We start from the raw sequence: 24,336 nt of genomic DNA, 5'->3' as shown, positions 1-24,336 counted from the left end.
TAGAAATATACATTAATAAAAACATCAAGGAAAATTTTTATTTACCAGAAACTGATGCCACTTAGATTGTTTATGGGTGTTAGCCTTAGTCATCCAAATTTGGTGCCTCAGCTAGTTGCCTGGGATTCTTCACATAATTTAAAACTTAAAACTTCAAAACTCAAAATTTATCTTTTTAAACAAATTTTAGGGACCCTTGGTTCTGTGCAGTTCACCCCCTCCTCCCATGAGAGTTGTCTATGATCCTATTCCAAAGCCATGTGTTTCTCTATGCAGACAGGATCACCTCCCCTGTATCTACACAGATGCGCATGAATATAGAGCAGTTACAGGCTGACACTGCTGTTAAGATGGCTGTTCTTTCTCCCACTCTCTACTATTCACCAAGTTATTTTTCAGTGCCAGCATGTATAATGTCTATTTTTAGTGAGAAGATGGAATAATCAGCATTGCTTGGAATGCACATGCTGATTTTCTTATCAGGATTCCACAAAGCTTTTCTTAACCAAAACAATTTAAGAAGGAGAGAGAAAAAATAAATAAGTTCATGAGCTAATGTACACACCAAGGGAAGATTATTACTTCTCTTAACACTTGATGTTAATCTCTTCTTTTGCATTTCAACTATCCATCTCAAAATTGCTACCTGAAAAATGTTTAACCTGATAAAATGAAATTCAGTATTTCCACAAACTCTGAAAATAAATTGGCCAGACAATGAAGATTAGAAATAATGAGAACACATCCCCACCCCACACTTTTACAGAACCTTATTTCCATTTCTTTTTATTTCTGCCATTCACAGAAATGGCTTTTTACAATTTTTGCACCATTATTATGTTGTTAAATATCTCTGAGAGTAGAGTCAATAGTTAGATCTGAAAAAGTAAATACTTTTCAAGGGTTTTGGGTAGGTTGTTTGGGGCTCCATCCTACTCCTGTTAATATCCAGAGGAATCTTTGGCTATTGATTTTAGCAGCAGGGAGATTAGGAAACATAACAGCTAACAGCTTGTTCCACTCTACTGGCTGAACATAAAGCCCTTCTATAGCTGATTTTAAAAAGCTCCAGTTAATTTAGGGTCCTATGCTTTGAACTCTGCAAATGTATAGATGAGGTTCATTATGGAGAGAAGGTACCTTGACTCTAGGTAAGCTTACAGCAGCCATCACACTGAATGTGACTTTGAGCCCACGCACCACACTAAGAACGAAACATATCCTCACGCTCTCAGATATTTTTGGATTCAATCTCATCAGTAACTACCCTGACTTTCGAACGCTTTCATTAAATTTCACAAGCTATTTTCTAGGCTAAAAGACTTTGCAGCAGCTCCTTTATAAAAATTTTGTGAGGTGCCAAATAACACCAACACCTCCTAAGTGAAAGTGGCAGACAGAAGCTGTTCTAAGGAAATGAATAAGATTTACATGTATGTCAGGTACTACATGGAAAGAAGAACTTGTCTTTGCATCCTGCCTTTCAGAGAGGTTCAGTAAGAGCCACAGTGCCTTTTAAAATCTTGAAAGGACATCTCAAAGGAGCTAGGAATTTGTACTTCAGCAGCCACATTCAGAAGATTTAAGAAAAACATCAGTGCAAAACTACATGGTAAAAGGAACACTGCAACAGATTCTGTGCATTACAGAGCACTTGTTACAGCTCAGTCAGAAATTTGCAACAATATTATGACCATTCCTTTTGATTTCTATACCAGTAGTGCCTGGATGTCCACCCCCAGGTTAGGCATGGTGCACACAGGTAATCAAGAAAGACAGCACCAAGACGTCTAACAAAGATTTCTTCCATTTAATGGGGCAAGCACTTAGCTGTCTCTGTGAAACTCCCAGGAGCTCTGTTACAAGAAAAACACAAATCTCTTGGCTTCCAAAGATTTCTTACAACATTTACAAAAGAAAAATGCAGCTTCACAAAGAAGCATTGAAAAAAACTAACAGTGCTGCAAAGTCCCCACTGCTGCGGATGAGGTAAGCGGTCAATATTGACACAGCACTATAATTATGTCTAGCAGGTTCTCTTGGAGGAGGTGAGGGTTTAAAAACCAGCTGGGTATGTTTGTAACATCTGTAAAGAGCAACACATGATGACGAGTCGTTTAAATGATTCAAACTTCCCCATCACAACTGTGACACAACAGTTTTCATTATAGCACTGAGAACAGCTTTCCTCTTCACATATAAAAGCTTTAATTTATAAGCCAGTTCTTGCTGGGCATCGTCAGCTGACAGAGACGACATTTTCTGTCTGAATGTTAATTTCCTCTTTTAAAGAGATTTGCTTTCAGGGAGACAAACATCTCCCAGGACACACTACAGACCTTCCTTCCTGGCCATTACCACAAGGTCACATTGAAAAGTCCACAGCGTTGTCCTAATCCTTTTTATGGGAGCATTTTCCAAGTGCAATGCTTGCAAAACTGTAGCCTCAGCACCAGCCAGCCAGAGCAGGGCCTGGCTGCTTTAAGATATAGGGCAGCAGTTGCTGAAGAAACCCTCTGGGGAGTTTATTCAACAATCACAGAGCACACTGCAAGGTTTCCAGAGCAATACCTCCAATTTACATACAGATTCCTGAAATGTGGAAAGATGATCTCCTGCTGCTCCTGCTGTGTCAGGGATCAATATGCTACCATGCTGCTGCTGTCTCCATTGTGCTGCCACTCTGCATCTCCTCCTGAGAACCAGTGCCCTGACATGAGTTTCCTGCTGAGGAAGGCCTTTTCTGACAAAGTCATCTGGGGCTGCACTAGGCAGCAGCTCTTGCTGTTAGACGAACTTCTGGAGACCAGTCCCTGTTCTTCTTCAGCCTCAGGGTGCTTTTTAAGTCATGCTTGTTATGAAACTCACTCCGGAACTGAGAAATTCACTGGGAGCTGGTGCCAAAACCAGGAAGATGAGAAACAAATTTATTATTTGGTATTACAACATTTCTCACTTACAGAATTGGGAACAGGCTCACCTGCACACCCGAAACAAGTCAGAGCAATTAGCAGGCAAAGATACTGTGATACTGTCCTTCCACTCTCCCCTTAAAGTACACAAAAATGTGATGCACCCAGTGCCAAGAGCATTTTCTGCTTTGGCCATATCTGACAAAAAAAAAAAAGAACAAAGAACAACCCCGTGACCACAAAGCCTCACTGACTGCTCCATTCTGCACTCCAGGCATTTAAGAGAGGGAACATCCTGGGCCTAGGAACCAAGCTCCCCAGACACACACGGTGTCAGGGAGACCTGCCAAAGCTGGACGCTCACTTCCCTTACCCTGGCAGGAAGGAAGCAGTATGAAATCTTTGAGCTGTTTGTGGCAAGGGGAGGAGCTGCTACCATGTCCACCACACCACATCAGTTAGGGGAAAATAACCTATTAACCTGCTGGGATGTTCCCAGCAGGATGTGGGAGAACCCCATATTGGCAAACTCCAACCGCTCAGCAGGGAACGCCAGGTGGTCAGCAGTCCATCCATCCCAAGCTTCCTACCTAGCTTGGTCAGCCTGTTCTGCACTTGTACAAGTCTGACTAGTATTTCATGTTCTGACTCTGTCCCTACCTCTTTGACGCAAGCATCTGTTTCTAGCCTTTCTTCGTTGACCTTCCATCTTTTGACTGCCCCTCTACCCACATGTTTAGGAATAAATCTGTCTTACAAGACTACCTTGGGGCAACAAACAGCATTCCTGTACGTGTGCCATGACAGCTGTGAGGACCTAACAACCAGCCAGTTCTGAAAAAGAAAGCTAGAAATCAGTACTTTGCTCCCACCCCTCATGAACTACATTTTAAAAGGTAAAAAGAAAGGCAAAATAAAAGGAAGGTGGAATACAGTAATAAAGGAAATTGCATGGATATCTCATGCCTACAGTGTTCTGCTGTTTTCTTCTCAACTGGGTGGTGCTTCTTGGTATTCCAAGGATTTAAAAACCAAAAGACTGAGTCACAGTCATAAATGCAATCTTGCAACCTGAATCAAGGCCAGTCAGAGTGGATAGAAGCACTGAAGATTTTAGAAAGTGTGCATACACTTACCTCAAGCCATGGCTGTTATGAACATGTTTACAGCTTGTCAACCTAAGTACTTTTGTTTACTAACCAGGTTGGCATTGCATGTTGAATTCAATTACTGTGAGCCTGAGATTCACCAGCTCCAAGGATTAGACAACGTCAGCTCTTCCCAAGTCTGTTTAAAGAACTCAAGGCTTTCTGGTTGTTGTTTAAAATAACAGCAAGAATTGTTTTATTGCAAATGTTAGAAAAACACAGATTAAGAATCTCGAAACCACAATGTGTAAGATTTTGCAAAGTGGTTGCTGCTGGAACAGCTCTGTAAAGGGAAGCAGTGCTTCAAAGTGGGCGTATAAAAGGCACTTTAACTCTCAGACCTTCCTTTGGTACAGTGTGTTCATATGCTGTGCAATGAATGTGTTCAAAGAAGAGGTTTCCTGTAAGGACAGCTCAGAATCTCATAGAGAACATAGACTATGAAAGAAAAAAAACATTCATTTTAATTTTTAAAGTGTAAATATCTTTGAAAGCTTCCACTAAACAGGCTGGAGGTGTCTCATTGTCTAGGTGATATTAAACAGGGCAAATTCTGCAACCGAGCCATATCATGCTCTACACAGGGAGGGGAAGGAGCAGGGAGAGGAGCCAACATTATTTATAACATCAGTACTGGTGTGCCAACTCTCCTCAGGAAGGGCTGTACATCCAGGCAGAAACCTTAAGCAGCACAGAGTTGGAGAAGAAAAAGGAAAAGTTGCATCTGTTGGGGGCGGTGAGAAAAAAGTAGTAGTAAATAAAGAAAAAAATAAATACAAACAAATACGGAGAGGGAGAAAAGAGAAGGATTCGGAAATGCTGGAAATGGGAGGAGAAACCAGCATCAGCAGTAGTAAGCAGAGCTGTGAGAGAAGTAACCTTATTTATTGATGTAGCTTCAGAGGTCAACTTTTCTCCCCAGGTCTGTCAGGACTCAACCCCAGTAGGATAAGCAGTGCATATCCCTCCTGTTTTGCAAGGAAAAAAGTTGGATGAAGAAAAATTTGACTGCTTTGCTCCAGACTTGTCCCCATAGGAAGCTTACACAGAACCTTAGGCAACCATGCCAGATTTCATTCCTCTCCATGCTCTGGGGAGCCTCAGTCCCCACCCACCCTGCTAGACCCAAGCGTTAAACAACAGAGCAGATGACAACAAAAGGTACACCCTAAATATTTATTTATTTTTTAATTAAAGCAGCACTTAACATCTCAAAGCATTCAGAGGAGCGTCATTTTATTTTTGTTGGAGCAGTTAAAATCCTGACCAAAAAAAAAGGAAATCATCAAGGTGCCAAGGACATTCTTATTGGTTAAAAGCCACACAACAGATTTCTAGACATGTCCAAGACAGGCACACAAAGGACACTAAAAAGGCTCCTTCCATGAGCAAGTGGGCCGAAGGAATGATGCTTACTAGGAGGCAACAAGCCAGAGATGGCAGAGAGTCCTGGGCTGTATTCAAGAGAGCCAGTAGGGCAGCATTGCCTGCAAGTTTAAATGACACTTCACGTTCCCCCATGGTCACAGCTTTGAAGGACAGCAGGAGACAGCTAGAAGATGCTGGACATTTTGGTATCACTAGAAAGGTGAGGAACAAGAAGGTAAGTCACTGAGCCAATGACTGTAAGCAGGTTGAATTTACAACTACCAAGCGCTGTTATCCTGGAGCTAAAATGCAGCTTCCCCTCCTTGGGAACAAGCTAGGAGAAGAGTCCACAGCCTGTTGTGCTGCAGCCCTGCTTCCCAGATGGCTGCCAGGTAGTGGGAACAGGAGAATCTAGGCTGAGGACTGGCAATAGCTGCCAGTGCTGTGCAAACCAGTGGACTGCGCAGCAGAATTCTACCTGGAAAAAGAAATTCTACCTGGAAATCTCTAAGAATCAGCCAACTTCCCTTCCAAACAGAATATAAAGTAGGAATTAGTTGCTCAGAGGTGATGAATACAAAAATTGGAGAGATCCATTTTGGGAAAAAAAAAATCACCTCTTAATCTCTAGATTAATCTCTCTCATTTCCTGGTGGTGTGGGTGGGGGCATGGAAGCAGCCTTTCCACAGGCTGTCCTGCTCCCATCTCCACAGAGCCCAACACCCTCGACCCACACATCTCTGGGCCTGGCTTTGTTAACAAGCAGATCTTGAAAGGCCTTCTCATCTCGACTCTTCCCATTGCTCTAATCTCTCCTCACATGAGTAATAGCAACAGGACTATCATGACTGATGCTTCCCATTCCCTCTAAATGTCTTTAGCCTCAAAGCGACAAGCTACCTACTCCAAAGCTCTTGGCAGTAATTCTCCTCTAGTGAAGGGTGTCAGTCACTAACACTGCCAGCTGTCCCAACACCTTCCCCTGCCCCGAAAGCACTGGAGCAAGCTCTCCCTCTGTCCTCTTCTAACTACCCAAGTATCTTCTCTACTTTTTCCCCTAACTATATGAGGAGGACAGAAAGATTCTTGTTCTTTCTGCTCTAAGGGATGGAATTAATACTACCTATTACAAACACTGTCTGGCACCTCCTGAAGCTACCAGTTCCGTCTTATTTGGCAAATGTACAGGTTGACGTTTTCCAAAAGTTTCCAGAATTTTGGGGAATTTCAATAACAACAGTTCAATTGTTACAAAAAGCAAGGTTCAGGAAAATTAAATAACTTCTCAAGTTCAATAAACAAACAACTTACCCTTACACATTAATGGAACCTATTTCTCCCTTTTCCTCTTTCCCCTGTAGGCTTGCTTCAGGGCAACAGTTTGGCAGAAGCACTGGCTTTATGCCAGGATATGCTTCAGCAGCTCAGCATGAGATTCTGGAAGAGCCAGAAGAGGGGGTACAGCCTAGATTGCTCAATGCAAACATTTGTTAAAGCCTCCTTACCACAAAAATGATGAGTTGGGATGTTGAGATACACAATAAAAATGCCCATGCTGTTTATGTCCTCTCCAGATCAAAGAGGAAACAGGCTGGTGCACCACCTCTTTTCACCCTCCCTGGATAGCAGGAGATGTTTGTGTGACAAACAAAGCAGCCACTTTTTATGTATTTATATTCCACCTGAAGTCCTACAGTTTGGAGGCAGACCAGCCAGTGTCTTGTAGTCTGCTTAGATGGTACAGGTGAGAGGGGAATTGGAAAACAGATCCCAAACGACAAAGTTTAAGAAGTACACAAACCTTCTGGAAATCAACTTGTGGCCCTCACTTCCTGGAACACAGAACATGAGGTGCTGGGAGCTGGTCACGCCACACACTGAGGGAAATTAAGCCCCTCTGCAAGCACTCCAGGAGGTATCCTCTCATTCACTTTAGGAACAAGACACTGCTTTTGTCACTCTGCACCTTCTCTACGTTGGTGAGGTAGACCAAATGTAGACCAGCTTGACACACTATCCAACCAAATTATATAGCTGCTATCAGAAGATGGAGGGATTTAGTCAAAGACTTTGCAAAAATTATAAGGCCCCCCACAAAATATGTCAAAGCAAAATGACCTCAATGTTCAGATATCAATGATCCAATCTCCAAAAGCAGGGCTGGTCTCATGGATAAGGCAGATTAACATCACCAGAATGCTGTTGTGTCTGGTGATGATAAATGAATTGGTCAGAATCACCTTTTTTCCCTTTTTTTTTTTTTTTTTGGTGGGGGGGTCATGCTTTCCATCTTCTGGGTGCCAGACTGGAGTGCTGTTAACTCTTGGTTGCAAGTGATATTAAAGGGACTTCCCTTGGATGTTAAGAATGCATTAAAAGTCAGAACCTGGTTTTGTAGAACATTAGGCATCTCACATTAAGCACCCAAAATTAGCAGATGCATTTCCTATAATCTCTTTACCTTCGTTACCTGTGGTTAGTGAACATACTATCCTCTTATCTCACAGGAACATTGCAAGGATAATTAAGACCTGTGTAGCATTCTAATAGCATTTGGAATTAATGGTCATGTCCAAAGGAAATGAGTACTTCTGTACTCAGAGCAGAGTGTGAAGTGTCCTGCAGGTAAGTTGTACATGTAGCACTAGAGATAAAACATTGAATCCGGTGAGTATCATTGCCTATATACACTAAACAATGCAGAAAGCTCATACAAAAAATAAAATAGGACACAACTCTATAACTGAAAATTATCATAAAGACTCAAGGCAAGGCTATAGGCAGAAGGCAGGGATGAATAATCAGCCATTTCTTAACTTCTGAATGACTTTACAATGTTAATATTTTGACAGTGGTATATATAGCACAAGTGTCACGTTGCTGCATAATGTAACTGTTCATTTCTAGACTCTGGTCACAAAGATAATTACAATGTTCTTAACTAATTGCAGGCACTTAAGACAACTAAGGGGACAGGGGACAACTATAAAAGCAAGCACATGTAAAGAAAAATGTTTTCTGCTAATCAGGTGTAGTGGGAAAAAAAAAAAAGACCTGCATCCTGCAATTTGAGGCTTCTGTTCCAACACATTTTTTGTGCTTGGCTCAGCACAGTGTGTTTGACACTTAATTTTGTTACTGATGTCTTTTCCACTACAGTTGAAAACATAAGTAGAGTAAAACTTGTCTAACAACTTGTGATAACAAAGTTTAACTTGTTTAGGAAATAACGTAACCATATATAAGCTAGTCTCTTCCTATTTGTTGTAGACCCTCCTTCATGAGTGGCATTGTCATTTGTGGACTAATTACAGGCAGGATCAGCTGAAGCAGTTGAGGTTCACGATTAGAAGTCTAATCTGTATCAAGACACTTCTACTGGAAACAGTAAAACATCTTTTTATAGTTAAAGAGAAGAAAGCAGCCATTTATGTTAAAACAATTTTTTTAACGGGCAATATTCTAGCATTATTAAGATGACTCTAAAATTAACTACTCTAAAAGGTTTTGAGAAATATTCAAACAAACCAAGAAAAAGATGGAATATTAGGTAGTGTCTCTTCCAGGCCTCCAGTTACAGACACTATGACAACTGGTTCTTTTAAGACAACTCTCAGCCATATGAAGTCACATACCATTTTTGCCTTAACCTAAGAAACGTAACCTGAAAATCTCAAGCCAATATTAAAACATTCTTGGAATTTTTGAAATTATTAATGATCATTTCTTCATTCAAAAGGCTCTTGCATATCACAAGAATTCTCATCCTGAGAGATAAAGAAGCATATCAGAGTTAATAGGCTAAAGCAGAAGCAGCCATGCACTATATTAAAATAAAATAAAGCAAACCAACAATATATGTACTTCATAATGCTTTAAGAGATCTTGACAAGAACAACACCGTCTCCAGTAGGCTTCTTAATTTAACAATCAGCTGCAAAAAGTAAGGAAACATATGATATGACACTAACCAATAAAGCGTTATAGAAGGATGTATACAATGAATGCTAAATAGCAATGATCTGTGAAACTCATCAGGCTCCTGAAATCTTTTTGATGTAAGATAAATAAGCGTCTGATACAGGTGGTGGTGTTGATTTACATGTACATTGATATCTATAAAATACCCATCATCTTCTCCCATGACACCTTGATTAATAGGACAGAATAATACAAAGTCAACACAAATTAAGCTACTTAACAACTACTGCAGATTTCAAAGCATCATTTATAACGTGGGAATTCAAGGTTGGTTAGCTACACTGTCTTAGAAATATAGCAGGAAGGAAGTGACAGTTGTCCTTGTGCTCTTAAGCATTTTTATGAATGACTTGGGGAAAACAGAAGTCTGCAGATGACAAATAAATTCAAAGAAATAGCAGTTTGGGATTGAAGTGCTTTGCAGTTTAGGAAGCAAAAGGATAAAGATGACAAAAGGTAGAAAGGTGAACCGATCAATTCAAGCTAAATAAAAGACATTTTTGACTGAAGACAGTAGTGTTTGTTTTTTTAAACCAAACTGAGTGGTAGGCTCTTTATCAAGACCAAAAAGCAACAACAACAACAAAAAAAAGTGCCAAGCTATAGCCATGCTAGTGAACCTAAAGCAAAAATAAATAATGCAAGATAGCCTGAAGGGCCACATGAAAACAGAAGTCACGCTAAGTGGTCCCTTCTGAGCTCGTAATTAATTATATAGATAGGTATTTGGTGAATAGTAAGTAAACTTCTTTATGAGAAGTGGCCATCTCCCACCCAAAGTCATCATACTTCAGAGCTTGCAATTTTAATTCCTCTTATTCCGTTTTCACAGGGCAAAGGAAATGGATTGTATATTCTGGATGTTTTATCAAAGCCATTAACCTACCAGAAAATAATCTGAATTTTCCTTGTGAAATGCAAGGACAACCCACAGGCACAGATGCACACATTGAACACACCCCCTTAATGCAACTATACTTTAGGATGTTTGGTCCAGAGTTTCCTGCCTGAAATATCTTATATTTAGAGACCCTCTCAGCAGCAATTAAGCATCATTTTACTCCAATAAAATTCAGAAGGGATGAAAACCTGAGTCTTCAAAATCATATGCACAACACACATCCCTGAAGTTTATGTTTAGCACTTGATTTTAAATACACAATATCAACCAGGACCCACTATATTGTATCAGCTAATCTGTCCTACCATGCTAGTAGCCCCTAACTTTGCCCCCTGTTAAAGCAGCCTACCCTTTTCAACTCTACAGGGCTTAGCTGACTCCAAAAAGGCAGGAAAGGACTCACGGATTTTGTAGATTCCAGAGACCCTGAAGATAAAGTGTCTCGGCTGCCCCGACTCTTGGAACTGAGATGAGGTGAAGATGAAGGTGAGTCATCAATATAGGGCATCATATCATGATGTCGCCTCTGTTCTTCAGCACGGTCTGCATCGTACGCATAGCTAGGTGGTGTGCCACTGAACGAAGCATCTGTAAAACACAGCAGAAAAATCTGTCTGGTCAGAGTCAAGCTGGACAGGAGACGGGGAGACAGACTGGTCAACCACGGCACTGCCGGCCTCCCACCTATGATGATTACTTATCAGTAAATCCAGAGTCAGTGATAGTTAAATATAGACCAAGTGGAGGCGTAAATTTAATTAAACTTCTGTTGTCACCAAACATTCAATCATTTTAAGTCCTAAAAGATAAAGTCCTTTCTAATGTCTAATACTGGTGTTCATTTAAATTGCAGTTCTTTTCCCCAAGTTCTACTTCAAAAGCATTAGCAAAATTAAATCCTTTTGCAGGCTCCATAAAAGTTATGTAGGTTTAGGAATGCACTGGGTTAGGGTAACAAACTGTTTTTTCTGTGGAACAAGAACAGATGATGCCCCTTCCAGTTTAGTAATCATAGGTAATACATAGCTCAAAAGAGGAATGGCTGGACTTGATAACCTTGAATATCTTTTCCAATCTAAATGGTTCAATGGTTCTATGACTCTGTAACTCTTTTCAGACCTCTCAGAACAAGAGGACTATCAAAGAAAGGTCTTGCGTGTCAAGTGAAGCGGCCCGCTGCCAAAAATAAAATCTTAAAAGGCCCTCTTCTATTGCCTGCCGCTCCTCCTCAATTTGGAGACTAATACCTTAAATCAACAACCACTCTGCCCTCCACTACCCCCTACCCCACCCCAAACCAACCAGCCAAACAAGAAATTGACAGTGCTATGAAGAGCCAAATTAACCATTATTGCATCAGATACCAATGAACTACTGAAGGAAAGATGAGTATCTTTGGTAGGGGCATACTGAGACTGTTTCTGCAGAAATCTGTATTGAAGACACACATTGAACAGAACAGCTCCCTTTACCATAAATTAAAAAGATCTTTTACTTGTCTGCACAAATACATATGGAAGAGGTAATTTTGCTTTCTGCACAGGGGCACAGCAGCACTTCAATCTTGTCTGGGGGAAGCTGGAGACAACCTTTGAGGGGCCTGCTGCTGGTACCGTGCACGTGAAGCACTTCCACCCACCAGTGCCCAGAAGTGGTGAGCGGTAACAGCCGTGCATGGGTCACTGAACACAAAATGGCACGGTTCCTCCGCCTCTTTCAGTTACAAGTCACAAAATGTCACTCTTCTCCCAAAACTGAAAAATAATTATAGCAGATAAGCTAGATCCACTTTTATTGTGGCAGGCAAGTCTTACAGAAGACAAAGCCACAAACTATTTTTTTTTTCTGGTCTTGAGTCTAAAATTTTGTATTAATTTCACCACACTGGAACACAATTTTTACTTGTAGAATTAGTTTTTACTTGTTTTCACAAATATCTAGGTTCTGCAAAACTAATAAGCAGCAGCTGCCAAGCATACTAATAATCCTGTTATACATCACTAAGGCAGGGTGGAGGAGTAACATTTTAAAGCCCACTTTCCTCCCTCACAGCAAACTTAGTTAAAGCATGACTCATTCCAGTAAAGGATGTGAACTTTGTGTGGAACAGAATAAAACTTGATCCATGTGGCTTATTCAGGAGGGAGAGCTGGTCGAGGGAATTTATGCAAACAATATACTGAAAACCCAACAATAAACTCACTGTAGAAGCGAGCCTCTGTCTCAGTTTCTACCAAATACCACCCAGCTAAATTACAGCTGTATATGAGGCCTTCAGGCTGCTGAATGCCCGTGGCAATATTATTTTAACAAACTCAATGAGTTTTATGTCACCAACCCCCTCATGGTATTACCTTGTGCTCAAGCCCTCAGAGTTCCTCAGAAGACTTTTAGATTGTGCAAGACCACAGGAATGGGGAAGGTAGGGAGAGGGAAAAAAAAAAAAAAGTGGCACATGTTCTCTGGAATGGACTTTTATTGAGATGTTAGAGGCTTTCCGGAGTTTCTCAACTATTTGGAATACACCCTGTTTAAGTTGTTTTGGTAAATGGAGGCTTGCAAGGGAGTTGCTGAAGTAAGGATAATCAGTCACAAATAAAAGTATCTAAAATATTTTTAGATATCCTGAAGTTGGATAATGCCTACAAACCTGCAATCCAACCAGATCTCATTCTTGAATTGTCAAGAGCCCTTTGGCTAAAAGAATACGGAAGAGAAGACAGCATGGCCCTTGCCTTGCACTACCCAAACAGGCAAAAACACCCTGTTGCTGTGCAGAAATTAAGGCAGGAATATTTCCACTCCCAGTGTTCGCTTTCTAATTTTATAGTTTGCTCCATTTCTGTTAATGGGGGAGTGAACTCCATCTGAAACATATTAGCAAAAAAGATTGGAGTGAATCACAGTATTTTCACTTTCCTCACTTTCTCCTGCTAAGAAGTAGGACTTCATACTTCTTGTGTAACACATTCTTCTTCCTACTGCACAGGGAAACCTTTACCTGAAAGGGAAGGAAAGGGAAGGTTGGAAGACTTGAGCTTGGAAGAAGAAATTTATTCCTAGCTTTACAAAAAGATTCAGTCTACCTTTGAAGCATTCACTTTGTCTTCCTATCTATAAAAATGAAAATAAGACATCTCAACAGGGAATGAAGAGTGTCAATCCAGTGTCACCATCTGCCAAGAGATCCATACCAAGAAAGCTCCAAATACAATTTAAAATTTTAATACTGTATCCTCCAAACATTAAAAAGCTTAGAAGCAGTTATAATCCTTCTTCTTTCTATTATTGCTGCATACAGCACTGAAATCCACCTATGGAGATTTTAATTATCTCTGAGGCAGACGGACTTTCTTGCTTTTATTCCACCATTTATTCCAACAGAAGCAAAGTATTACTGTAGCCAGATACACTATGCAAGTCCTAATACAAGTAACAGAGGTAGACTTGGATCCCTCTGATTAAAGAGACCACTGTTGCTAGGGAAACGAGGTTATTCAGCTCTCCTAAACCCAGCACAATGCTGCACAAGCTGTTTGGACTCTACCTGGGAGCAAAAACACTGCTGCAAAGAGGCTGGAGCCAGGAGCTCACCCAACACTTCCAGCTGTGCTGGGTGCCACTCTTGGAGGTGGCAGGTGGAGACAGCAGCTAGAGGAAGATGAAACACAGGTATGACAGACAGTTGCTGACAAGGGACAACTAAGATAAAAAGGGGAGGGATATGAGGATGCTGGGCTCATATGAGAGAGCACCAGAAGGAAATACTTAGGACACCAGCCCATGCATGCCCACTGCACCAAGGAAGCATCTGTGGAACTGGCAGATGCCACTCGGGGGGCTCTGCTCAGTTTGGTGAGCAGAGGAGGGAGCAGAAGTAAGAAGACAAGCCATCTCAAATGGTGCAAAGCACCAGCGCTGCTCTGCACACTTGGACCTGACTTAGCAACACGGCCATTTAACCCTACAAGGCTTAACCCACAGAGCTTGTCCTCTGATAGCCAATGGGCAACAAATGCTCACACTTCTCTCACCTGGCCAGCAGGATCCTCTCCTCTATCAGAAGCTCGTAAGAGATCCCACCCCATAAAGAAGAGTGGCAGCTGTGACTCCGGTGTCGAGAGAACTCGTTTCCGTAAGAGTAGCTATTTCTACCATTGGCCCTCTGATGATCCCTCTCAGTACCCTCCTGCACCAGCACAATCTTCAGGTGCAATGAATTACTTGGGACTACAAAGGCTCTACATCAATTTTGCAAGCACTGCTAAAAAACTCAAGCAGTTACCTTCTGGTTCTGATTGCAATAGCTTCCCTGGCCTTGCTTTGGTCCAACTTTTATAAGCCTGCCCCACTAACCCTCTCTTCTCTTACTGCTTCCATCCTCTCATCTCTCTTTATTTCAGTATGGTTTGCTATAATTCAACATTCCTTTTCTCCATTTTTCTGTTCTTTCTCTCTTCTAAACTGCTCCCTTCCTTCACTGCATCAAAATTCACCTGGAGGGGGAGAATCTAACAAATCTGCAGTTAGACACAAATTCACTGCACTCAGTGACCACACAGCAGGACTGTTCCTTTGTCCTACTGCCTACACTCCTCCTGCTGTGTGTCACATTCATTCTTCGTGAGTATGAGATCAAGTTAGAGATCTACCTTGCAAGCAGAGAGGAAAAAATAAATTAACTTCTAAGTTACAAAGAAAGATTAGCTGCATCTAATCCACGGCCATGTAATAGTTCAAGTGTGTCATATTTTGCAGCATCACAGCATCTATAGCTGCTTGAAAGGCTTAACAGCAGCACGCAGAACTGCTTCCAGGCTAGCTGTGCTCCAGCTAATCTCACTAAGAGAGCGGTGAAGCCACAGAAGCACAGACCTGCCAGCCTAAGTAAATACCTAGCATCCTGAAGGGGGTGGAAGTGTTGCACCTCGTGCCAAAGCCCCACATCACTGTGGCTTCATTGTAAATGGTATGAAGACTTACACAAGTTTGCAGTGTCTATACTCACTCCAAAAACATTCCCTCAGTTGCAGGGCAGAAGAGAGCTAAGGCAGTTTGCATGCTCTGCCAATGCATTTCTGCGCCAGGGAATGTGTAAGGCCACAGTTTGACAATGCATTGTCTTGGCAGCAAGAAAGGTCTAAGGTTTCCACCACTGAGCCATAAACCACAGCATGACCCTTTGCCTCTTATCCCCTCAGCTGTACAGCCCCATAAATGGCTGTGATCCAGATAAAGAACTCAGCCAGCTCAAAGAAAAATATCTTGGGCAATTCCCTTCTAAGCTGGATCAGCTCTCTGATCTAGTTCATGGCACAGAAATCCCAACTGCAAGGCTATAGGCATGGTAGCTACCGAGTAGGCATACTTGAAGCTTGTATGGCTTTATGTAGAGCAGCTGAAAACAATGCATTAGCAAAGCACTGCTTCAGTTTCCTTTAGGCAGAAGTTCAGTCAATTCCTGGATTTTAGACCTGACTGGTTTGATAACAAATTACCAGCATGCAACACTTTTCTTTTTCTTTTTTAATGTAACTTTTTGATAACTTTTAAGTTACTGATATACCTTGCTGTTCTTAGCTCCAGCTTTTACACACCACCATTTGCTTGGTGATAAACAATGCAGGTTCATGTAATCGTATTTCTTAGTGCTGGCCAGGCTGCTTGGAGAAGGATCAGGGATTCAGTCCCAGCGCTGAGCACATGCAGAAGTACATCTGTGTGGATGGGCTGTGAATGCAGTTGCCTAGGGAATACAGCAGCATTCTCTAAAGAATAAAGAAGTTAAACTATGGAAAACTGAGCATTTTGCTTATTTTCGTGACACCTTCTGAGTTATCTTCAAAACCAGGATGTAGCGCACTTGTACACTTTTGCACAAAACTGAGATCCACAAACAATAATTATACTGCCTACCTATAGCAGGAGCTTGTCCCAGAACAAAGGTCAGGTATGGATAAAAAACGCTCCATTTTCCATGTCATATCCCTATGGCTTTATTCTTCTCAGACTGATGAAGCAAAGGCTCTCCTAGGACACTAAACAGATTCAGAACAAATTTTCTTCTTATACGGAACAGAGACGCAGAGCTAGAAGACAGCACACCTGCATATAAAGAGGTCTAGTGGAACCTGAAGTCCCCAGGCAAATATAAAACCAAGTTCATGTAGCAAACAAACAACCAAAAAAGCATTATTTCATTATTTTGCAAATCCTTTCTTCAGTGTTAGATGAGCACAAAAACAGAGAGGCAAATATAACAAAAGCTATCTCCAAGCCTGCCTATGGCCTCAAGCATTAGTCCTCTCTCGAGCAGATGAAGAGAATCCAACTTTCTGTGCTAATTGATAGGCTCCTATTGTATGCCATAGGAAAAAAAAATCCACACAGGATGATCTTCCTTCAGTGGTAGCTGAAAAACCTGTTAGGGAGCACGGGTTGCAGAGGTAGAGCTGTAGTGAAACAGAACACAGCCCAACCACAGGAAACACCCATCAACACCCAGACAAGGCCGAGCTAAATGAGCACTCCCATACAACAGAGCCAAGCTGGAGTTTCCCATCTGTGGGCAGACATGAAATGGGCTCCGAAAGCAAGCTGGGTGTTGGCGACTTGCAGTGAAACATTCTTCTGGGAATAGGATGAGGGGAGCAGTACTCCAGGAAAAGAGGTTTCTAAATACAAGCCGGACCCTGAAATAACAACTTCAGCTTATACCACAACCAAAAGCAGAGTGCTGTGAACCCAAAAACTGAGCAGATTTTCCTCAAATCACCATATTAATTTCAGGTCTGTATCCTCCTCTCTCCCATTGTAATAAACCATCTTCCTACAGAAACAACTATTTGTCACATGTAAAGTTTTACCTGATGCCTCATTTTCTTTTAAGGATAACCATGTGCATGTGCGTGTGTATGCATGTAGAGATTGAGAACTGCATCAATGAAAACTGTATTTTTGAAGTGGAAGACAGAAAAAGCAATACTGAAGCAGCAAGACAGCTGGTGGCTCTGTCTCTACCCTCCCTCCCACAGGGGATCTCAGACTATAGACTTTAACCAGCCCCCAAGAAACTTATGTCTCTACCACAGACGAGCTTTATCCTTATAGCAGACAGTGCCCTTAAGTCATTAGGAGATGAATTAACTCCAGTCCACTTTTAATCTTTTAGGTGTGTCAAACCCAGATCATTAGATGTCTATGAAAGAAGACCAGAGATATGTAACCCGCCCGTATGTTCTAGGAGTTCATGCAGAGACTAGAGGGGAGGACAGTTTGTGGCCGCCTGTTACTTAGACACGCTGTTTGTTGCATTTTGCTCTGATTGGAATTTTCCTGAAGACAGATTTAGCATCCACACAGTCCATGCAGACTGAGGTTCCATGATCCAGCCATGAGCCACAAGCTGGGAATACTGAGTTTTGGTTGGTTTTTCAGTTGTGATCAAGCTGAAACACCAGGAGGGAATCACAATCATTGCACACCACAAACTGGACAGGGGAGCCCAGCAGATGACAAGAGCTGTGATTAGGAGGAAAACAGGCCACATGTTTTGAAGATGTAGCCTTTCAAATACAGGGTGTCTCCATAGCAATTTGTAAGTTTTGGGATACACTACAAATGTGCTGTGTGTAACTAACATTGGAAAAGAAAGTTACCCACAGTTACTGCAGAAGGCAAGACTTGAACACTTCTCTGACAGCTGACTCTGCCTATGACCCAGTGGCTGCTACATGCCCCCCAAGGCATTTAAGGGGTTTAATCACTGTCACTTAAAGCCCTAAACATCAGTCAGTAAACACACATATGTATCAATGAGGTCTACATTCAGCATCACTGGCTACAAATATGCTGCCAAGAGCAAAAGACAAATTCTGATCCAAACTATATTGTATTCCATTCAAGGAAGAGTGTGAGAATACTTAACTTACAGGGCAGGCCACAGCCCCCCCCAAACAATGAAATTCCGATGCCTTTTTTCTTTTCTTACTGTTTCTCCTAAATGTTTAGCACTAAGTCATATGGCACAATGTAACACCCTGTAATATGGATGAATACCTCAGACTCCTGCCTTGGAGACAGCACAAAGTGAATCTGTTTCCATCCAGGGTCTACATCTCCAGATTCCTCTCCTGTTCTGTGTTGTCCCAGGCAGGCTGGAAACGTTTCCATGTTCAGTTCATGTTGGCAGTCAGGCCACTAGATGTTCTTGGCAAAGCAAGTCCCAGAGCAAATTGGAATGCCTTCCCAGTTTTTCTTTTCCATTCCTCACTCAGGATTGTGCACAAAATTTATCTGCTTTGATTCACTGCAAGCCTAATATGCAGAAAATAAATTCTAGTTCTAGTCCTTCAGAATTAAAGCCTTTTTTTCCACTACGAAAATACAAGGACAGGTAGATACATCCACAAGCACATACAGGTTTGCATGAAAGGCACCAGAAACTTTAGCACTGACTCAATCAGAGGTGCAAGCTGACTACACTGGAGAAAAGGTTTCCATGAAAAATAAGGTAAAAAAGCAAAGCAAGGCAATATAAACAAGAACAAACCACACATGGCTATAACGAGAAGAGCCAAGAAGTCAGACTAATTCCCAACAAAAGCTGGAAGTGCATTAGGAGAGGTAAAGTTTTTAGGATCCAGGCAGTTTCCATTTTCTTTGTAGGCTCCTATCCACGTCTTCCCCATTGTCCCATAACAGACCTGTTTGCAGGGAGCACAGCAAACCACAGCAGGACCTCGCCAGACTAAAAATAACTGGAGAAGAGTATTATTTTGTAACACAGAGCAGCTCCTTATTCCATTTCGCTGATTGTCTCCACAAAATGCAGCAGCATAAACTGAGCAGAGAGGTGGGATGGAGCAAATGTGACTGTTCAGGTCAGTACTACTGCTGTGCTCAAACTACAACCTTGGTTTCCTTGCTAAAAAAGAAATCTAGTAACAAAGCCTAAAAGAAAACTGTATGTACTAACTCCATCGGGGCGGCTGCTTCTCCCTCACCTACTGGGGTGCTGTCATTTGTCTCGTGAATGGTAAAAATTCCAACAATGATCAACACACTATTTACTATTATGTTCTCAAGGTTGTTTCAGAATTTTGCAACCACTTCAAATAACGCTTGGCAACAGGATAATCGAGAGAAGTAGAAGGGATTAGAAAATTAATAGAAGCAAAATGGACTAAATTGTCACAGTACAGTCTGTTAGAGGAAAAAAAAAAAAAAAAACCACCAACCACAATGTATATATTCCATTTCCTGTATTTACCAAGAGCAGACCAAAAAGTACTGCCATGCAGAGAGGAAAGCACCTGTTAAAACACGGATTTAACTGAAGTGACAGGTTTGTGAGAAGGAAAGGGAGGACCAAGCCTAGGCAGCAGGGGATATTTAAAGTCTATTCAAAAAAAATAAGTAAACACGCCTGATAAGAATATTGGTCTGTGTCCAGATCTTCATCCTCTCTCAGGATGAGCTGCTTTCATTTTTTTTTCATATTGTTTTGTTTTCTCACTACTGCAGCATGGACACTAAGAAGCCAATAAAGCCAGCTGCTATTTTCCTGTTTACACTGTAAATCACGGACATCTTTCTTTTTACACTGTAAAATATATCGAGAGAGATTGATTTACCATCTTGGCCTGGAACAAGCAACCCAAGCTTCCTAGGCAGATGGCTCTGCCTACACCACTAACAACCTTTTCTGAACACAGCTGCTGCCCAAGCTTAGTGTCTTCCTGTCATCTGGCTGGAGAAAACAACAGTTTCGGTGTAGTTTATAACCACAGCAAGATAGTTACTTTTTGTTTTTGTTTTTTAAAGGGTGCTGAAGGTGAAACACAGCTCCCCACCACCATTAATAAATACCATCTTTTCCCCACCTCTTTTCCTTTGAACCTACCAGATAAGATGAAGGTAGTTGGGGTCACACGTCAAGGTTCATTCTGGGCTAGTACGTTCTCCCCTGACATACCATACCATCTTTTCTCCTAAACTGCCTGTTGTTGCTTTATTTTTCTTCAGAATCTGCTTTTGGAGGGGAAATTCTCCTCTAATTATGAGAAAAATCTAGAAAAACATGATTCAAGCACAAGAAGCACAGCAGTGCCGGTCAAAGCTCTCTGAAGAGTGGATGAGAGGAATGGCCTCTCAGTCTGAGCCTGTGGTGTTCTCCATCAGACACCAACAATGCTGTTTTACACTTCAGCATCACCAACTTCATGGCTGTTCACATTTGGAATATGGCAGGATAAGAGGGAGCTTATTTTGGTAACACAGATGTGTTACACCACTATTTCATTGAGTCCCACCATTCCCCAACATGAACGAGCTGACAAGTACCACGATTGTGAAGCCATGCCAAGGGGAAGCGCCACTGAACTTGACCCACAGGGAAACAGGACCACACTGGTCCCAACTCAGGTGCGCCAACCTCTACAGATGATGGCCTCCCCAACAGCTTTCTTCTGCATGCAGACTGGTACCCACAAAGCAGAGCTCCTGCTTGGACAGCAGCTCCCAAAGCAAATGACCAGAGGCCCTCTCGCCCAGCAAGTCACAAAGTTGTTCCACAAGGTAACTTTGCACCAAGTGCTGAGCTCTTGTGACTCCCTGTTAACTTCACGGAGAGCTGCTGGAGGTGCAGAGGCACGCAAACCTGGGCAGTATCAGAGCCCAGCTGCTGGGGCAGACAGCTGCGACCGCCACACAGGCACTTCTCCAAGGGCACTCAAGCTGTAATTCACATCAGCTGGTGTGGGAGAAGAGGGCAGAGCAGAAGAGGAACTTGCCTGTGAAAACGGCTTCTCTGGAGCCTGCAGCAGAGAGCTTTTGCACAACGCTGCACTGCAGATGAGGTGCTCTGAACTTGAACTCGAAGGTGCTCTTGAACTGTCAACAGTGAGGACTCATTCCCGGACAAGTCACACACAAAACAGGGTTTCAGGTTGTATCCCACCATCCCCACTTTCCTGCACAAGGCCTTCTCTTTCCCTAGTGCTGATGGAAGCTTGTTAGGAAAACACTTTTACCGGATACAAAATGCAAAAAAACACTAAATACATACATCAAGTGTATACATATACACCACAGTAGAAGAAAGATGAGTTGTCCCAACTATCTAGGCTGCCCTAAAACAGGCTGAACCCAAAGGATCCACACCAGACTCCTGCTGAGCAGTCTGCGCACCAGGGTAGTTTAAAAGGTTAACCAGTGCAGCATGGACGCTCACATACAGAGCAGACACAGCCAGTGAAATGCTTGCTTCTGTTAATACTTTCATTTCCAAATTCCATTGCTTAATAAAACTGGTAAAGATAGCAGCTGAGTAGCTAGTCACAGAATCACAGAAAGGCTTGGATTGAAAGGGACCCCAAAGACCAACCCCCCTGCCATGGGCAGGGATGCCACCCACTGGGTCAGGTTGCCCAGGGCCTTGTCCAACCTGATCACCTTGAACAGCTCCAGGGATGGGGCAGCCACATCTTCCCTGGGCAGCCTGTTTCAGTGCTTCACCACCCTCTGAGTGAAGGATTTCCTCTAACATCTAATCTTAATCTGCCTTCTTTTAGTTTAAAACCATTCTGCCTTGTCAGTGTAAAAAGTTACTCTCCGTCTTTTTTTTTTTTTTTTTTTTTTTTTTTTAAGACCCCTCTAAGTACTGAAAGCTGTATGTGTACTTAATACTGAGCATCTACAGGGCCACCTATAGCTACAAAGATAAAAACCTCAAAATGAGGCAAAATCTAAAGTTTTCAAGCCATCGACACAGGGGTTCAAGAAGTCTTTTGTATGATGCAAGAGAACTGAACTTTGTGCGTAAGTGCATTGCAAAAACACACATATTTCTCTGGTGTGTGGTCTAGATGCTGAGATAATAGAAACCTAAATGATTCTTTGGCCTCAGTCTACTGAAGTTAACAGAGGTGGGAAAATATAAATTCAATTTCTGTTGCACTGGAAGATGGTTTTACCCCACCTACTTTCAAACAACTGACTTAGCAACGGTGTCACTCTAAACTCCTCATATAGCCCAGAGGTATTCAGACAAAGATGTTAGATAGGATAAATTGCTTACAAGAACGATCCCTCACTTGAAAACAGAAGAAATTGTCAGTTATGCACTCCCCATCAGAGGGAAAGGATCCAGGCCACGGTTTCTGTCTCGACCAAACCATTTTTGTATGGAAGAAGATTAGCCAGACACAGATACTTACTTGGAGCTAAGTTGTACATACAGCTAGTCTTTGTGCCAGTAACAGAGCACACACCCAGAAGCATGGCTGCACTCCTCCATGCAACACAGCTGCGGCTCCTGGCTGCTCTGAAGCTTCGCTGCCTCCTATATTCACTCCTTTTAAAAGGAAATGTGTTTATTTATTTTAATCACTTGCCTTTCATATCATGTTTGTAGGCAAACATTTTGAGTGAAAACATCAGAGCAAAACCTAACCCTCTTTAAATGGAGCAAATGTACAACCAGAAGCAAGTAAAACACAACAGGGAAAATAAAGGAACACTTGTACATCAGTACTATATTTAGATACTGCTTTACTAGGACTTTTACAGAAACTTGGAAGACATGTTGTGTTGATGCTTGGTCCAGCCTTAAAAAGCTTCAAGCAATTTCACACAGCCCTGAAATAGAAGTTCTGACGTTTTAGACTGCGAGCTGCACAAAACAGACACTGTTCAACAGCACAGTAACTGTTTTCTACACAGCTTCTGCACACAACTACGTACCCTGGATTAATTCTTCAGTTTTATTTTCAGTAGCATTTTTAAACAGCAGCTACGCTGCCTGACAGACTAATGCACTTTGATAGGTTTGAGATAACTCAAGAATTAATGGGACAAGACAAGACTCCTGTCAATATTACTACAGCAGAAAAACAGAAATACTACTTTTGAGTCTCTGTGTGGGACTGAGGTGCCAAACTTGGGATCTGCTTGCATAAAGTGGGAAGCTGATCCCTACCTCCAGAGTTGGGTTTGCCCAAAATGGAAAACAAAACAAAAACAAAACTAGTGAACAAAAAACCAAGACGTTTAACATGAGATTTATTTTACTTCCTCATAACGGTGCATACCACAGTACAGATTTAACACAGTTCCTACAACGCACCCACCCAGCAGTATGGGCAATATGGTTTGGTTACAAAAGCTTCACGTGGCAGCAGAAATCCTGTTCAGAACATCTCCACCACAAAACAACAACCACCACCTTCCAGTCTCCTATTCTGTCTCAAATACTAATTTCTGATCCAAAACAAACAAACAAACACATTTAAAATAGGAAAAAAAATGAAGGTATCTTGGGAAAGCGAACTAAAAGGGGAGTACTGGCATAGAACATGGGCTTGATTTTTTGGTACCACACTGGTGTCTCATAAACCCAAGTAATTCAGGAAAATAAAAATTTAGACCAAGCTACTTCTGCAAATTTTAGTCAAGATCCCTGGCCGAGAAGCTTTCAATCAAAGCAGTGTAGGTCATAAAACCAGCAGGTGTTAAAGATACTACAGAAAAGGACAGCAAGTAGCAATGGAGGAAACAGTTCACAAAAAAACAGACAACAAACATCCTTGGGTACTTTCTTCCTCTTAATGATCACAACCGTTTAAGTTGTTAGTTTCACATCAGCAACGCAGGGCTTGTGGACCACAAGTGGCTAGACAGAAGGAACTACAGGAAGTGAAACGTGCCTCTTCTTTCCTAAAATAAAAATGGGCTGGAGCTCAGTACCAACTGATCATTTCATAAAGGGCAAGCTGTCTTTTAGCAGCAGCCTGCTAGAGATGAAAAATGATGGAATAGCCACATTTTTATTTATGAGTTTGTTTTCAACAGATGGGGATGAGAGGAGAAAAGAAACAAAACAAGCATAATTCATCCCCTTTACATATTAGTGCAGAATGCAACCACCAAAAAACGCCTGCAAAGACTTCATAAACACCTGCACCAATGACCCATGTGCACTAATGGGTCTTAATAGGAGGCTGTCATGAAGCTGGAAGCAGAATT

The 24,336-nt window shown here is 41.9% G+C and overlaps 1 protein-coding gene across 4 annotated transcripts in view; it reads right to left on the bottom strand.

Moving 5' to 3' along the window:
* BCR (BCR activator of RhoGEF and GTPase) overlaps positions 1 to 24,336 on the bottom strand; it is a 101,191-nt gene that overhangs the window by 43,090 nt on the left and 33,765 nt on the right. Inside the window, exons 1-2 of one of the 4 annotated variants that reach the window (XM_035556608.2) lie at positions 11,951 to 12,009; positions 10,715 to 10,899 (exon numbers count right to left, since the gene is read on the bottom strand). In XM_035556608.2, the coding sequence (XP_035412501.1) occupies positions 10,715 to 10,899; positions 11,951 to 11,987 (222 nt within the window). In that variant the 5' untranslated portion in view covers positions 11,988 to 12,009. Of the gene's footprint in view, positions 1 to 2,571; positions 2,836 to 10,714; positions 10,900 to 11,950; positions 12,010 to 24,336 lie in introns of those variants that run through there. The other 3 variants (XM_035556607.2, XM_035556610.2, XM_035556609.2) reach the window with 3 other exon arrangements.

The sequence above is a fragment of the Cygnus atratus genome, chromosome 17 (assembly GCF_013377495.2).
Source record: "Cygnus atratus isolate AKBS03 ecotype Queensland, Australia chromosome 17, CAtr_DNAZoo_HiC_assembly, whole genome shotgun sequence".
Taxonomy (NCBI): domain Eukaryota; kingdom Metazoa; phylum Chordata; class Aves; order Anseriformes; family Anatidae; genus Cygnus; species Cygnus atratus.
Note: the sequence above shows the minus strand (reverse complement) of the source record. Positions and strands in the feature narration are given on the sequence as shown.